This window comes from Desmodus rotundus, chromosome 10 (genome assembly GCF_022682495.2).
Source record: "Desmodus rotundus isolate HL8 chromosome 10, HLdesRot8A.1, whole genome shotgun sequence".
Classification (NCBI taxonomy): Eukaryota; Metazoa; Chordata; class Mammalia; order Chiroptera; family Phyllostomidae; genus Desmodus; species Desmodus rotundus.
This window is the reverse complement of record NC_071396.1, coordinates 64877960-64893296: the sequence shown is the minus strand read 5'-3', so window position 1 is coordinate 64893296 and position 15337 is coordinate 64877960. Positions and strand designations below refer to the sequence as shown.

At 38.9% G+C, this 15337-nt stretch overlaps 1 protein-coding gene across 1 annotated transcript in view; it reads right to left on the bottom strand.

Annotated features, from left to right (window-relative positions):
* Positions 1-3656: 3656 nt before the first annotated feature.
* Positions 3657-15337, bottom strand: part of PIEZO2 (piezo type mechanosensitive ion channel component 2) — a 504531-nt gene continuing 492850 nt past the window's right edge. Inside the window, exons 49-55 of the mRNA XM_045187937.3 lie at positions 13894-14082; positions 13446-13538; positions 11923-12095; positions 10275-10403; positions 8940-9019; positions 6233-6416; positions 3657-5179 (exon numbers count right to left, since the gene is read on the bottom strand). Of these exons, the coding sequence (XP_045043872.2) occupies positions 4927-5179; positions 6233-6416; positions 8940-9019; positions 10275-10403; positions 11923-12095; positions 13446-13538; positions 13894-14082 (1101 nt within the window). The 3' untranslated portion in view covers positions 3657-4926. The remainder of the gene's footprint in view (positions 5180-6232; positions 6417-8939; positions 9020-10274; positions 10404-11922; positions 12096-13445; positions 13539-13893; positions 14083-15337) is intronic.

Genomic DNA, 15337 nt, shown 5'->3' with positions numbered 1-15337 from the left:
TATCCCCCACCTTCTCCCATTACTGGAGAAATTCAGTGACCCTCTGTGGAAAAGGGTATGTCTCAGCGTACGTTTCCCTGACACAAGCTGGGAAAGAAATACTGTGGGAGGCACAAAGATGAGACTGATGAAATATTGCTCAGTATTATCTAACTTGACACCAAACATACCAAAAAGCATTTGGGAATCTAGGGCCCAGCAGGTCTGACATGTGGGGCTGCACACACCAGCACAGCAGAGGGCTGACTGAGCAGGGCTTGGTTAGGTAGGACAGAAGCTTAAGGCAAGGGACTCTCAGTGGAGAGGCTGGGGCTCCAGTAGGGCAGGTGGGGTTTGCAGGGGAAATGAATCAGACCCTGGCTCCACCTATGCTATAGTAGGTACCTAAGTTTCTGTAAAACCCTCTGCTTTAGCACAGGACTTGGCATATAATAATAAGAACCTGTAGTAACTGAGTATTTCTTCCTTTCTTTCTATTATTATCTCCAATGATCTTTTTCAGGCTCGCTTGGATGGAGTGAGGGTTTGGGTGGGAGAGGCCAGGAACCACTGAACACTTCAAACAAACTAAGCCAACCACTGGTTCCAGAGTCTTAGGACAATTTCAGAAGTTCTTCTGTCTCTTTCCACAACTTCCCATGAGTACCATCCTTCCACTTTCCTCACTGTCTCTGCTCCCACTTCTGCTGTCATTACAGGTCTTTCTTCTGGAATGCTGTCAAGCCCTACCTGTGACAGTTTCTAGTATAGAGTTTAGTCTTCCTTAGAAGAAAGTAGAGGGGCTCCCAAAGTCTTACTGTGGATCTAAACTTTAACAGTTTTAGAGGTGTAAATACTACAAACTTAGAAAAGCCAACACTGTATTGGCTACTAATTTGACATTTTAATATACTAGTATCTTTCATGTTGTATCCTAAATAACCACTGTCTATAGTGCTGATGGTTGCAGTCAATTCTCAGATTACAAAAACTGAATAGCAGCAACCGAAAGAATGCATTTGGAGATCATTCAAAGAACAAGAATCTATGGGACCTTCTGCCCTGATCCCATGGCCACAGGTCTGATAGAGGTGGGAGTGAACTAGAGGCTTCCTCCATTGAACCAACAGATTGGTAAAGGCCACCCCAAGACTGTCATGCACACAGAATTAAGAACTAAAATGTAATATTCAAAATTCACAAAGTTGAAAAATAGGCTATACTTAAATAATTAAAACTTTCACATCATTTCTGTAAATTTAGAGTATTTATGTTTCTGATTTGGGGCACCCTGTATATAGCCTCAAATATCCACTTTAAAAATAATGAGCTCTGTACCCAACCCAAGAATCCAGAAAAAGAATAAAGAATAACACAAATAAATAACAGAAAAAAATATAAGAATAAATAAATATAAGGCCAGATGGCATGCGGGTTGAGGGTCTGGCTCTGGTTCTGCCTGATGAGCAGAGGTGCATGGTAAGGGAAAACTAGAACTGAAGTAGAGGGAATGAATGATGAGTGTCACACATGGCCTTCAAACCAGCTACAAGCTGTGTCTCCTTTATCTTATATCTCCCTGGTAAGGGAAATAAGGCCTTACACTCATTGTAAGGAGCCAGTGGGTCTGAGTGGCCCAGCCACAGATGTTGATGGATACTGTGATCTCTCAGATCCCCTCAGCAAAACCACAATGCCATCTGGCCTGGAGTATCACCCCGTCCCCAGGGACCCCTGAGCACCAGCCCCACTGAGTGACAGCAGCCTCTCTCCTTCCTATGGTCTTGGGCAGCTACCCCTATCCTTAAGGTGACCCTGTCCCCTGTGAGAACTGTCTTATTGTCCTTCTAGTTTAGTCATTATTTCTGAAGTAATTATTTTCCTTTTTCACTAATGTTCATGAATCCCAACTGTGTGCGCTCAGAGCCAGTAAGCTGCAGCCACAGGTTATGCCTCCTGAAAGGGGAAGGCCCACTCAAGGGTGGGTGTGGCAATGACTTGCTGATGCCTTTGCTTGGGACAAGGAAGGGCTATCCCAGATCCTGAGTGCCCTGCAAGGATGGGCAAATCTCAACTGCAGTTGCATGGCTTGGCAATCTTGACCTGCTTCATCCTGTCTTCCTCACTGACCTGTGTAACTTCCAGGGCCACTCTTCCAAATGTCCTCTGGTGACAGTCCATCTCAAAGGCTATTATTTCCAGAGAACCCAGCCTAAGCTGGCAATTTGTTTTCATGAGGGGCATCTACTGGGCCAGGGCAGGTGCTCATTCAAGGCTTAGAATATGGCTGGTGACAGCCTGATGATCCCTTTATGTTGTCAGATAAAAGAAGTTTGGAGAGGGGTAGTGAGCTGCTGGTCTGTGTTGCCAGCCCAACAGTGGCTGAGTCAGGACTATAGCCAGGGCTGGAAACTGTTTCAGCTGCATTGCAGCTCATGCCTCCCTGGAAGATTTGTTCTCCTAGATTTTCTATACGTTAACCTTCTACATGTCCTTTGTGAACTGAAAAAGGAGTTCTACAGAAATTAAACTCACCGGATGATCTGATCATAAATTTGAAACTGGGCAGGTAACACCCCAGGCTGCTGCTGCTGCTTCTTTTTTTTTTTTTTGTCCTTTTTTTATTGTTGTTCCAGTACAGTTGTTTCCATTTTCACTCTCCCCCCACTCACCTGTAATTGGAACCTAATCAACAAAGCAAACAAGCAAGCAAAATATAACCAGAGATGTTGAAATAAAGAATAACTTCTTTACTAAAAGGCTTCTCTTTGCTTTAAGCAAGCCCTGTCTATTGTTTTTGTGCACCTAGGTTAACACACCTTTGAAATAACTGAATCACATAATCTTGTTAACTGTCCTGTAATCCAATCCCCAGCTTGCTTTCTCCCACCTCCATGTAATCTTCCTTATATTCCCTCCTTAAGTTCAAATGCATAAAAGAATCTGCAAAACTGTTACTCTCTGGAGCAATTGAGATCTTGCTCCCCTTCATATGTTTGGCTCAAATAAACTCTAAAAATTCTATATGTGGACATCTCTTATGTTGACACTTCTATATTCCCCCCCTTAACCCTCCGGAGGCTTTTTTCTTGAAACCTGGAAATTGTTTTCTTGAGAAATATTGCAATTCTGATATACTTTGACCTTTACAGTATTTTTTTCAGGAGCATTTTTCTACTTTCCTCTTTTTAAAATGTGTTATACCATGTTCTCTGTATATTCCTTGTTGACAGTATAAACGGAAAGAATTCAAATCAGAAATATGCGCAATGATTCTTTCTATTGTTGGGAGCTCATCACTCAGGCCAGAGTTCCCTAAGTGGTTTGAGTTTATTGTTTCAATTATCAAAGCTGTTTATTTCAGCAGCCTTCACAGTTAGATAAATATTCACTAATTCTCTACAATATGCTGAAGATCATTTGAATTCTGCTATTTTTTAAAGCTCCATATTCACTATAATAGATTCTTCTGGAAATTAATTTGTTAGTTACTTCCTGCTTACGTTATTCACATAGAGTATCTACATGAGAAAAAAAAGACCAATCAAACCAAAAATAAGTGAATTCTTATCTCAGTTCATTTTTAAAACTCCTTGTAACAACATTGAACAAAATTACTTTTCCTAGTTCATTCAAAAAGGCAGAATGAAGAGTATTCTTAAAATGACTTTGCAAGATGTGTTTTATTTTAAGTCAGTCCTGAACTCAAACTACATAGGATCATTTTTTGACATATTCTAGTCCATTCAATGATTCTTCTCAGAAACTGTGTTTTAATATGGAATGAAAATTACATTTCAGTCATAAATTTCCATGCTACATTGCTATTTAATGAAGAGGTTGTATTACCAATAACAATAATTTAAGAAAAGGCCATTTTTTATTTCCCCAAGCTCAATATACATATTTCTTTCATAATTATGAACTTAAAAAACCCGTCTCATATGTAAAAATGTGAATTGGAATATGTAAACTCTTTGATATACCTGAAAAACAGGAAGGAAAATGTCACATACTGGAAAAACCATTGCCTTATATAATCGAAATGAGAAAAGTGTATTGAGGGATGGGGAATATAGAAGGGAGCTCATGACCTCCGATAATAAAGAGTTACAAAGTCAAAGTACTCCACATCTGCTGGGAGGCATTTTTTATCTTTCTACTGATGTCTGTATTTCACCAGGAGCAGTAACTCTCTGAAGTGGAACAGCCACCACCATTGAAATGAATCACTGGCTGGGCCTCAACAAAGCCAGTGTCCACATATTTGTTTTGCTGCTTTTTTTTTTTCCTGAGAAGTCACTGGTGTTTAATGGAAAATTTTTTATTAGTCTTCAGTTAAGATAAGGCAGTAAGAGTATCACTAAGTTATCTTTTTGCTTAGAATGAGGCTTATCCATCACTGGCATGTTCATGGGTCATCCGCTCCCTCTCTCTTTTCCTCCTAGAATTATATTTAGGAGTTTCAGCCTCCTATTGCTGTTGTATATTTGGGTTGTGCTGAGGCCCATCTATTCTCCCCATAAGAGCTTCCTCCTTGGCGATGGAGCGCTGTGGATCGCATTATTAGAGGCTTTTCTGGAAGGACGCAGTCCTCACACAGGAAAACATGGCATCTTTCCTTCTTCCTTCTTCTCTTCTGGTTCTCAAAGGGAGGAGACCCATCAATTATTCCTTCATATAATCTATCAGAATGCAATGCACTGTTGATTAAAACATAAACCAAGTAGCCCTGATTTCAGAGAAATGGAACTATGAATAACTTTTCAACAGTGCTTTAACTTGCAAGGTAGCTTTGACTACAAAAAGAAGACAACTCCTTTTGGCCACCTGTCAGAAGAGAAACCACTTCCATTGAACTAGAAATGCTTTAGCTCTTATGAGAATATTGTGCTTTTCTTTAAAAATTCAAATATTAACTTGATTTGTAGTCTTTGTCCTAAGGTATCAATTTGTTTTTTCTCTAGTCCATTTGATCATGGTTTCTGGTGAACGGTACAGGAATATTAATTTGGCATAGAGATCTTCCTCTAGCTCCAATTCCCCTGTCTCTCGAACTAAAAAAATATCGGTGCATAACTTCAAAATTCGATCCACATTTGGAAGCTCTTCAAACATGATGGAGTGAGAAATCCCACTGAAGAACTCACGGACAAACTTCCCAATCACAAGGACAACTGAAGCATATAATCCCATGATACTGAAAAAAAATTAAGTAGAAATTGTATCTAGCAGTTAAATATGGTTAATAGAACATACCTAAAAGAAAAGCATAAGTTTCCTTCAAAATCCATAGAAAATATGATAAAGTTATCAAAAAATAAAACTTCTCCCTTTGGTGAAAACATTTACTCTTTTCTGATAAAAAAGGTAATTCAAGTCCTTTCTCAAAAAATTATACATTACAGAACTGTAAAAGTTGAAAAATAAAAGTCCTTTGAAATCTCACATTTTGGGATTTACCTGTGTTAACAGTTTTATGTATGAATTCAGGTGATTTTACTGCATATAATACATACATTAACTACATAGTATATTTGGTAGAAATCCAATTGTACTATATACACCTTTCTGTTCCTAATACTTTTTACCTTAATAACTATATTTCACAGAGATTCTTTTTATAATGAAACTTTTGACAGACAATGATTTCTTAAGAGGCTCATTCTGGGAAGTAGAAAGCTTTCTGTTTGCACTTGTAAGGGCTGTGCATGTCCTAGGATTTTAAACATCAGAACATGGTTAAAGGGTAATATGACTTGAATGAAACTGTGCTTTCTAACTGATCCTATATCTGCTAAGGTCATAAGGAAATCTAAAGACAGAAGAAAGAGGTATTTTTATGCCAATTTCTTAGTTTAAACACCGAATTGCATCAAACTAGGCCATAACAGGAAGATTTAGTTAAAAAGCCAGAGTATAGCTCTGAGTCCCGTCATTAATAGTTTGATTCACACAAGGCATTGTGACTTCTTCAAGGACTTTGGTTCCTCATTTTTTAAGATGAAGGGCCAAGGATCTGTGAATTTTAATATTTCAGCTATAAAACTGGAAAATGTTAAGATAAACGGCTTCCTATCTTTAACTTTATATAAGGAGACCCTATGTAAAGAACAGAAATGTTTTCTTTTTTATTTTATCAATTGTATTTTCCACTACATTTTATATTCAATTTGTGTTAGTTCACAGTATATAGCATAGTGGTTAGAAGAAGTAGACTCTTATAAATGTTAATTATTAAATGATTCCTTACCCATAGCCAGCCAGGAAGCCCAGACTGGGGGGGCTGACTTTGTCATTGAAGACCACCAGCTCTAAGGCCTGGACTTCCTTATGGTATAGTCTATTTCCAGTCAGATTGAGAACCCACCACTCACTGTTAGATTTAATTGTATTATCTCTGTGCAAAATGATGGTGATATTCTTGAAATCATTTTCTGGAAGAAAAGAAAAATGAAATCAAGTTAGCATGAGAATTTTAGGATTTAATGAACATCAACAGTCTTCAGATGGTAAAACCTGATTCCTGGCCATGGCATATGATTCTAGGATGTACATATGGACAAATTAACAAAGTAATTAGAAAAGAAAGAGTGGGCCCTAGGTATGTATGGGTTTCTGTTTTTCACGAAAGAGGTCAGTCACTATAGCTACATGCTACAAATTATCTTGGCTGATAATTCCAAACAACCAATTAGACATTTAAAACCCAAGTCACTGACTCTTGATTTAATTGACTGGTTCATTCATATTACCTACATTTATCAAGTGTCTTTTAAAGACAGGGTACTCTGTTCGGTGCTAAGGAGTTGAAAAGTTGCACACAGCATAGTTTCTTATCTCAATAGGAAAAGGCCGTGTACACAAGCACAGTTTATGGGCATATGGCAACAATCATAAGACCTGCATTGACAAAGTTCTGCTAGCTTGGAGAGATGTCTTTTGGTTGGTATAATCCATGAGGGCTTCCCAGGGGAGGTGAATTCTGAACTGACTTTGACTGAATAAGAACTTCAGTAGGTGGAAATGGAATGGGGAGAAGAGACACTTTCAGGCAGGATTGATGGCATGAATCTCTGCAAAGTTATGAAAACCCATAGTGAATGGTCAATGACTGCATAGGGTGAATGTAAAAGAATAAGTAAAAAGTAGGGTAAACAAAAAGTTTAGTTACATTGAATGCAGATCCTTTGGTGGTCTTAAGAAGAGGCAGACCTTGCCAGCGATAATAGGGCCTCCACTGAGAATCATGGTGGTGGACTAAAAACACTGTGAGGGCAGGGACCATATCTGCATTATTTCATGCTAAATTCCTAGATCATAGGGATCTAGAACAATGATGGACAATAAATATCTGTTTGTTGGATGGATGGATGGAAGTATGGATGGATGGAAGAAGAGTGAAGAATGTAGAAGACTGGTAAAAATTACAGTCCTTATCCAGGAAGAATGTGAATTACTCAGAACACTCAGGAATAGGAATAGTTTTGGTTCTGAAGTCTAGAGACAGTTCCAAGGGAGAAAATCTGGCCCTGGGCCCAGATAGGCCCAGGTTTATATTTAGTTTCTACACATACTACTTGTATAACCTCAGCTGAGTATTTCACACCTGAGCTTCAGTTTCCTCCTTGGTAAACTGGTAATAACCATCAACTTCTGGTAAATATACCTTGTGGCGATGATTAGGGATAACTCAGTAAAGCTGATCAGATAACCAGTTAGGTTGTTGTGGGCAGGATCTGAGAATACCAAGGCCATGCAATCAGGTCGGGAGAGTAAGACCTTGTAAGCTGGAACTCAAATCACTGCCAGACAGACAAGTCAGTGTAGGGAGAGGGAAAGGACCCAGAAAAGAGGAGGGGGATAAGTGAAGGCAGGGAAGGGAAGAGGTCTGGGGCATAGGGAGAGGCTGACCTTGGAAGAGAGCAAGGGCACATCTCCCTTTGAGGCTGAAGGTAAGGAGGAAGTATGAAAATACAAGATGTTTTGCCAAGAAGCAGAAAAAGGTTAAAGGAACTTTCCTGGTCAGTTTGGACCCACTCTGGAAGGCAGCAGCAGGGAAGAGCCCGCTGAAGAACAGAATTCTTTTGAGAAATGGATGATTGTTGAACAATCTGTACTCTCAGACTAAATATTCCTAGAACTGGTCTGAATTGAAAAGGAAATAGCAAAGTTCTCAATGCATCTCACAATTACCTTGCAAGACATACTAATTTACTATTGAAGAAGAAAAGCCTGTAAGAGTGGGATCTGGCCAGCACTTGCCCTCCAGGCCCTCTACTTCTGGCAATTTCCATGGAGGAGTCTAACTGATTACTTACTTACATCTCTATCTTTCTACTTAAACATGAGCCCCACAGATCCTGGTGACAGTGACTATGGCAAATGAATGAGCATGAACTGAATACTGCATGTCCTCTACCTTGACCATATGTATATAGTTACTCTGGCTCAAGTAATTCATTAAGTCAAACAGTGTTTGATTGTTAAAGGAATCCAAAAACATCAATTCACTCTCATCATGGTTGTAAGGGGAAAACATAGTCCCCTGAGCACTACTGTTGATATTTAATCAACTGTGGGCTGAATCAAATACATTTCCTGCTATCTTTTCATTGCTCCTATTGTGGTGCCTCCATATTTAACACTGTATGGGGCAGTTTTCTGCACAGATATGGTTGCTAATAGAAGTTAATAGACTGACTAAGCAGAAACATAAGTCACTAAATGTGAATTTGAGTCAATCAGTTTCTATATCAATAAAAAAAATGAAAATGAAGACCATGGCTTCTGAGTAAGTGAATGATTCCTCTGGCTGGTGAAGTCTTCTGCTTTCAAGTTGCATCACACAGGGAAAGAAAACTGGAAAGTAGCTTGATAAAGGCTGAAAAATGCAAACTGTAGAAGTTGAATAAAAGAAAGTTTAAAAGATTTCTGAAATGATTCCTTCTTACTCTTACCAGATAAAAGTTGCTTTATAGGTTTGGAGTTAGAGTCACTAGGAGCTTTTACATAATATGGGTAGATCCTTTCTATAGTCCTGTGCATTAAAAAAAAAGAGGAATTAAGTTTTAGTTGTTTTACACACATAAAATTGTGTTTTTGTTGCTATTTTGACCTTATATCAAACAAATAATAGTGATAGTCTTCATATGTTTATTCAATGTGCAGTCATTATAATTTATGGGATTCCATTAAAATCAGAATTTTCTGAAGCCAAAAGAATTCACCAGGTTCTATCCAAATACTCACGTAAATGCTGTTCACGAGCTAGTTAATGCTTCAAAATTGCTACCGAGATTTTCCCATATCTGTACTGTTTCTGAAGCAAAGGGCTATCTTTTTTACTAGGAGCCTATCATTTGTATCAATAATATTGAGTGCTCTTCTAATTTTAATTTTAAGGATTTCAGAAGTATCTATAATCAAGTGGAATGCATTAGATCTAGTGATAAGAGTGAGGTATAAGGAGAGAACTGGTGACCTGGACCTCATCCTACCTCTGCAGGGTGAGCTGGGTGACCTTAGACGGTTATTCCATCCTTCTAGGCCTACTTGTATTAGAAAGTGATGGGGCAGGGGTGGAATTTGATGACCTTCAGGGCCCTTCAACTTTAGAGATTAACAAAGGATATTTCAGTTAAAAATATGTGTAAAGGCTGCATCATGGTGGTTTTTACATTCAACACGTAACAATGGGACCAGGGCTTATTGAAGGACAGAACTGGTAAATAAATAGCTGGTGGACATCTGAAATACTCCATTCAGCAATTTTTGACCAACTGCACTTTTTTCTCTTGCTAATTCTTACATTAGAATCTAAACATCATATCTTGGATATGTTTGAAATGGAGTACTTACATGGCAGGATAATATGTTAAAATGTAATATTTCCCTCAAATTTCTGTTTATCCTTTGTCTTCCCCTCACATACTCCCTGAACCTCCACCCCACCCCCATTCATTGGCTAAGCATTCAGTGAACCTGTGGCAGGAGTAATAGTAGGAAAGGGGGCTTGAAGGGTCATTCCCTGGCTTTTGGTGATTATGGTAATATAACAGCAATACTTGCTGCTTGGAGACAAGAGCAATACTCCCTAGCTAGGTGGACGAAGAGTGAGAAGGGAGAGAATAGAGTTTCTTTTCCAGCACAATAAGGTCTCCAAATAGATACTCACTTGTGTTACCAAAGTATCACAAAAGTTGCATTTGTTGCATGTGATGAATTCATAGGTAGAGATTCTGTACAGGATACATACACATATTAAAGCTATATTAATCAGAAAGTCAACTTACACTGGCGTATTTGAACTTTCTATGTCATTGCCTTCTATCATTTTAGCTATATTCTCTCGTGTGGTATTTTTAAGAGGAAAAGAAAGCTTATCTGTTGCTATTTCTGCTTTTGCACCCAGACTCATGTTTCTGTAAAGAAAAAAAAATCAATTTCAATGATTATTCAGAAATCTGGAAGAGAAATTAAAAACTCACTTGACTCTTAATTTTATTAATTTCACCAGGGTTTTATTGGGTTCACAACTGTCAACCCCCACCCTTTCTGTCCACCTGACCGTTTGTTATGTCCAGTTTCTTAGACAACCAAGTTGGTAAAACTTAGGGAAGTCACGAACACTTTTAAAACAGATGGCAAGTGAGGAGTCTCCTGACCAAAGGAGAAACCATCCTACTACTCTGATATGAATGTCCTGAACTCTCTATATCAATCCAATGAAGTTGGCCTTCGTGGTGATCAATAGAATTCACCTTTTAAAAGAATGTTCCATCAGAAATTGTTTTTAATGTTGCTGTTGCTTTTTGGTAGCTCTTCAAAGACTAATAAGTTAATTTTTTTTGCATTACAGAATTCCATGTGAGGAACTTGGGACATTTAAAAGGAGGAAATAAGATTACAGGGATTCTTAAAATTCTGAACTGCCCCCTTTGAAATATTTCTTTATTATTTCCCCATGAATGCACTTTAGATTCTAGAAGGCTCTCTTCTGTACCTATCACAATTCTTTTTTAAAATTTAATATTTCTTGTATTTTTCCAGTACCATTTAGTCCTGTTATACCCCGTCCACCCAGCAATCACCACATTGTTGCCCATGTCCATGAGTCTTTTTTCCTTTTTGCTCAATCCCTCCACCCCCTCACCTCCCCTGACCCCCACTAGCTGTCACAATTCTTTCTTAATTCCATCCAAGAAGCTGGAATTGTGGAGCCCAATGAACCTAAAATCTGACTGACAAACTGGTATAGAGTCCTGAGTCACAACAGTGATGGAGGAAACTAAACTAATCAGCTGGTATATTGTGCTGTGTGAGCTGCTTCACCTACATGTTGGGCTTTAGGATGCGAGAACTTTTACTAAGACATGCTCTGTCTACATAAGTGAAGTAGGAGCTGCATACTGGCCATTGCCTCAGGGTAGGTGAAGAGCAGTTTTCCTCAGCTCTCCCCTGCTGGGTCTGCCAAACTGCTCTCACATCTCACACTTGGAGAAAAGGTCTGCTAGGGCTTCCGCATGTTGGAAACATGCAAGTGAGAAGTCAGGGTTCCAGAGGCAGCACGTTCTTTATGATTAAGACCAAACTTCAACCTTTCAGGGGAATCTTACAATATACCCAGACTCTGTTTCGTTTTATGAGTCATCACCCTCTTTTCTCTCTACTTCTCTCTTGTTCACAGAACTCATTGCTAGCCTCCCTTTAAAATGGAACTTAGTAGTAAAAAGGAAAAGCAAGAAGTCCTTAGTTTTGTCAGTGATTCCCAGGCAAATCATATTTAATAAAGAAAAGGTTAGCTGTAGCATTGAATGAATGTTCCCAAGATATAATGTGAACTAAGATCCACATTAATTTAATTTTTCTATCCTCTTACCTCCCCCACCCCGAGTTTAATTAGGGAAAAGGGGAAATTATGCATGGAAATATAGTAACTACCTCTGAATACTCCATGAAAAAACAACAGAGAAGCTACTATTGGGGTTCCTGAGTTCCTCTATAATTTTCTTCTTACTGGGAGGGCTGATGGTCCATAAAGAATTTGAGTTTCCTTCGAGTTCTGCTACTGTTATGTCTTCTTTTTCATAATTTTCCAGAAATTGCATAGCACCCTATATGCACAAAAATGCACATTCATAAATAGATCACATACATGAGGATGTATAGAGAAAGTCATTACTCGTCCTTTTAACTGACTGTATGAAGAGGATTTCTGCATATTAAGGGAAAATTTCTATAATGGGTTATCTTGGTCTTCTGTTGCACTGACTTAATTCCCCTACCCACAGGTATGGGCAGCTCCCAGTGACATCGTTAAACAGCCTTGGTGATGCTGCCTCATCAATACAACTGTGGAACCATTGCAAATAAATAGTGAAGAAAACTCAGATGATTTAGTGTTTTTTCCCTTCATACTAAAAAGAAAATTTATCAACCATTAAAAAATGTCCCTCTTAGGAGAAAGTCAAACTTCATCCACCCAGGACATCCTGGCCCTGTCCTCCCAGCTCTTCATCCTTCAAGGTTGGTTTTGACAGTGTACATTATAAACCAATAATTTTACAAAAGAGAAAAACCTGTGTTTGCCTAGTCACTTTTCAAAAATTAAATGAAAAGTATTATTTGTAAAACAAACTTTAATTATGAAAAAATCATGTTATAATATTATTAACAGTTGGAATGTAGAGAAAAGAATAACATTAGCCACAACTTTGCCACCAGAACATTATCGCTGTTTTATGCAGTAGGGGATGTATATCTTACTTTTTATCATTGAAAAAATTCTGAATACTTTTTCATTTATGTTTTATCTTGAGAAATTTTCATGCCATGTACAGTCCTTGTAATAATTATTTTTTATTACAAAAGAAGTTACTTGGAAAATATTCAGACAACATAGCATGTAAAGAAATATAAAGTGTCTTGTAAAGAAATATAAAGAAACCTTGTCTACTGTGACTATCCTAGGGAAGTCAGTGCTAATCAAATTCACTCCATACATATACCATGACTTATTCAACCAGTCCCTACTTGGTGACTCCTCCAGTTGCTTCCAGTTTTTACTAATACGGGGAATGCTATCAAAAGTACCCACTGACATAGTGCTTTTGCCATATTTTGAACTTCTTTAGGACAGATTACCAGAGTAGACCCAACAGTGAAAAGGATCAGTATTACCACAATTAAAAAAATTAAAATTTGTAAAAGGATCATCACCTGTTGAGCTTACACTAAAATGTTCTGAAATAAAATTAACATTATTAACACTTACATCCAATAATATAGCCATAATGTCTTAGATTATCAAAACAGTCAGTGGCTAGGAATCTGCTGTGTACAGCTGATAATCTCTGAAAAGCTCCCCCACCCCACAAACCATGACAGATTGGTAGTAATATGACAACCACTTGCTCACCTAGATGAAAGGTTTTCATAGAGATCTATTATACATATTTACTTACAGTGTCCCTAGAGAAAGATTTTATAAATTTATCAAATGTTGGCTGGTCCATAATTTTCAGCTGGCTTTGCTGGGCACTCATTGTGAAAATAGGCTGTAAAACAAGATACACAGTATTGTCAATATTCTGAAGCTCTTCTCTGCATCCTGGGTTGAAGGAAAAATATTTGCATAGTATGTCACACACTGAAATCCCAGTGGCAGCTAGCCTCAGAGATCTCTTTTTGAAGTGATTATTCTTACACTCAAAACTAGAACAGAACCCTTCTTTCTCTGTCTTCTGTATCTTATTTCAAATGTCACATATTCACTGAGAAGTCAAAATTTAGATAGGAAATATGGATTGACAAAACCTAACTAAACATCCAGTAGGTGGTTATCAGGAGAGGAATGCATTAGATAAGGTACTTGCAGGTAAGTAAGACCTGTAGGACATGAACTATGATTACCTGGTAACCTCCCAGAGTAATTGTGACTGAGACATCCAAGGGCTGGTTGATCACCCCAGCGACAGATTTGATCAAAGACATGAAGAGAAGAGGAAACCAGACAATACAGATGAGCAGCACGATGATCATGCCTCCCATGCCATACTTCACCACTTTCTTCTTCTTCTGCCCCCGGGGCTGGGGGTATCTCTGTAATGGAAAAATTTACACAAGGCTCAGGCCACTGCCCCTTGAAAAGCAGATGGGGAGGATGGGGGCTCTTCCCATGGGGTTGTGACTTGATTTAGCCCTGATTCCACTCTGTTTGCTCTGAAGTGGTGAGGACAACCTTGTCCAAACCTGGGAACATAGTTAGGTAGTGACATGAAGCTGTAATGAGCTCCCTACATGTGCCCACTATGGTGCCATGGGGGACCAATAGGACTTGAGCAACTTTCTCCTTAAAATTGCAGTGTGGGTTTTGCTAGTGATGAACCTAAGCACCAATAGATCAAATACTCTGCTGAGTAAAGCCTCTGGTTTTATCATGTGGGAGAAAGATATTTTATTTAAAATTTCCGAGTATTCAAAAGCTGTGCCTTTCAACTGATCCCTCCTTCTCTTTGGTGGGTAGAAAAACATTTTTCATATCATTCATCACAGATGGTATCAAAACAATGTTGTTCACATGCAATAAGGTCTGTAGGATCAACCAGCCCCCTCTCGGTGTTGTAACTCTGCAGGCACCCATGCTTGGATCCTGTGCTGAGCTGGGCAAGGTAGGAGGTGGTGGTAGGTATGTGTGTGTCACACAATAGACTTGCTCCTATACAAGAGCAGTGTGCTTGGTAGGGCTGAAATCACTTCCATTTGCTTTACTAAGGACCCACTAAGCACTGTCTTAGAGTCCTTGGGCAAGGTGGGAGGAACCAGCTTTTCTGGCTGGTATTAAAACCACTCCAGCTCTATATGTATATTCCTTGCTTAAATGTTGCTTCGCAGTGACCTACTTTCCTTCCAGGGTGACCCCTGAAGTTAAGCTAGGCTACATACATAAGGGGACAGTTGTGCCTCCTCCCCAACCTGGAGCTAACACTTCCTTGGGATGTGCTCATTTCAGTAGGTTAAGGTAAGGAAAAATAATACACATTCTACCTGTTAGGCACTGAGCTCTAGGTTTCAAACTAAGAGAGAGGTCTGGAAGCCAGCAGAGGCCTCTCTGAGGACTTAAAGAACACTGTTGAAGGGCCTTACACTCTGACATTCAGTGATTCCTGAATATGGACTTGGGAACACGAGGACAGGAGCTGGACTTGGGGGTGGGTCAGAGCCAGTATGGAAAGCATTGTTTACTCAGTGCAAAAGATCATGCTTCTAAGTGACTATGTACTTTGAAATTGCATGAGGTTCAGATTAAGGATAGTATTTTAACATCTTTGCACTGGAATCTAATATTGGTGCTTAG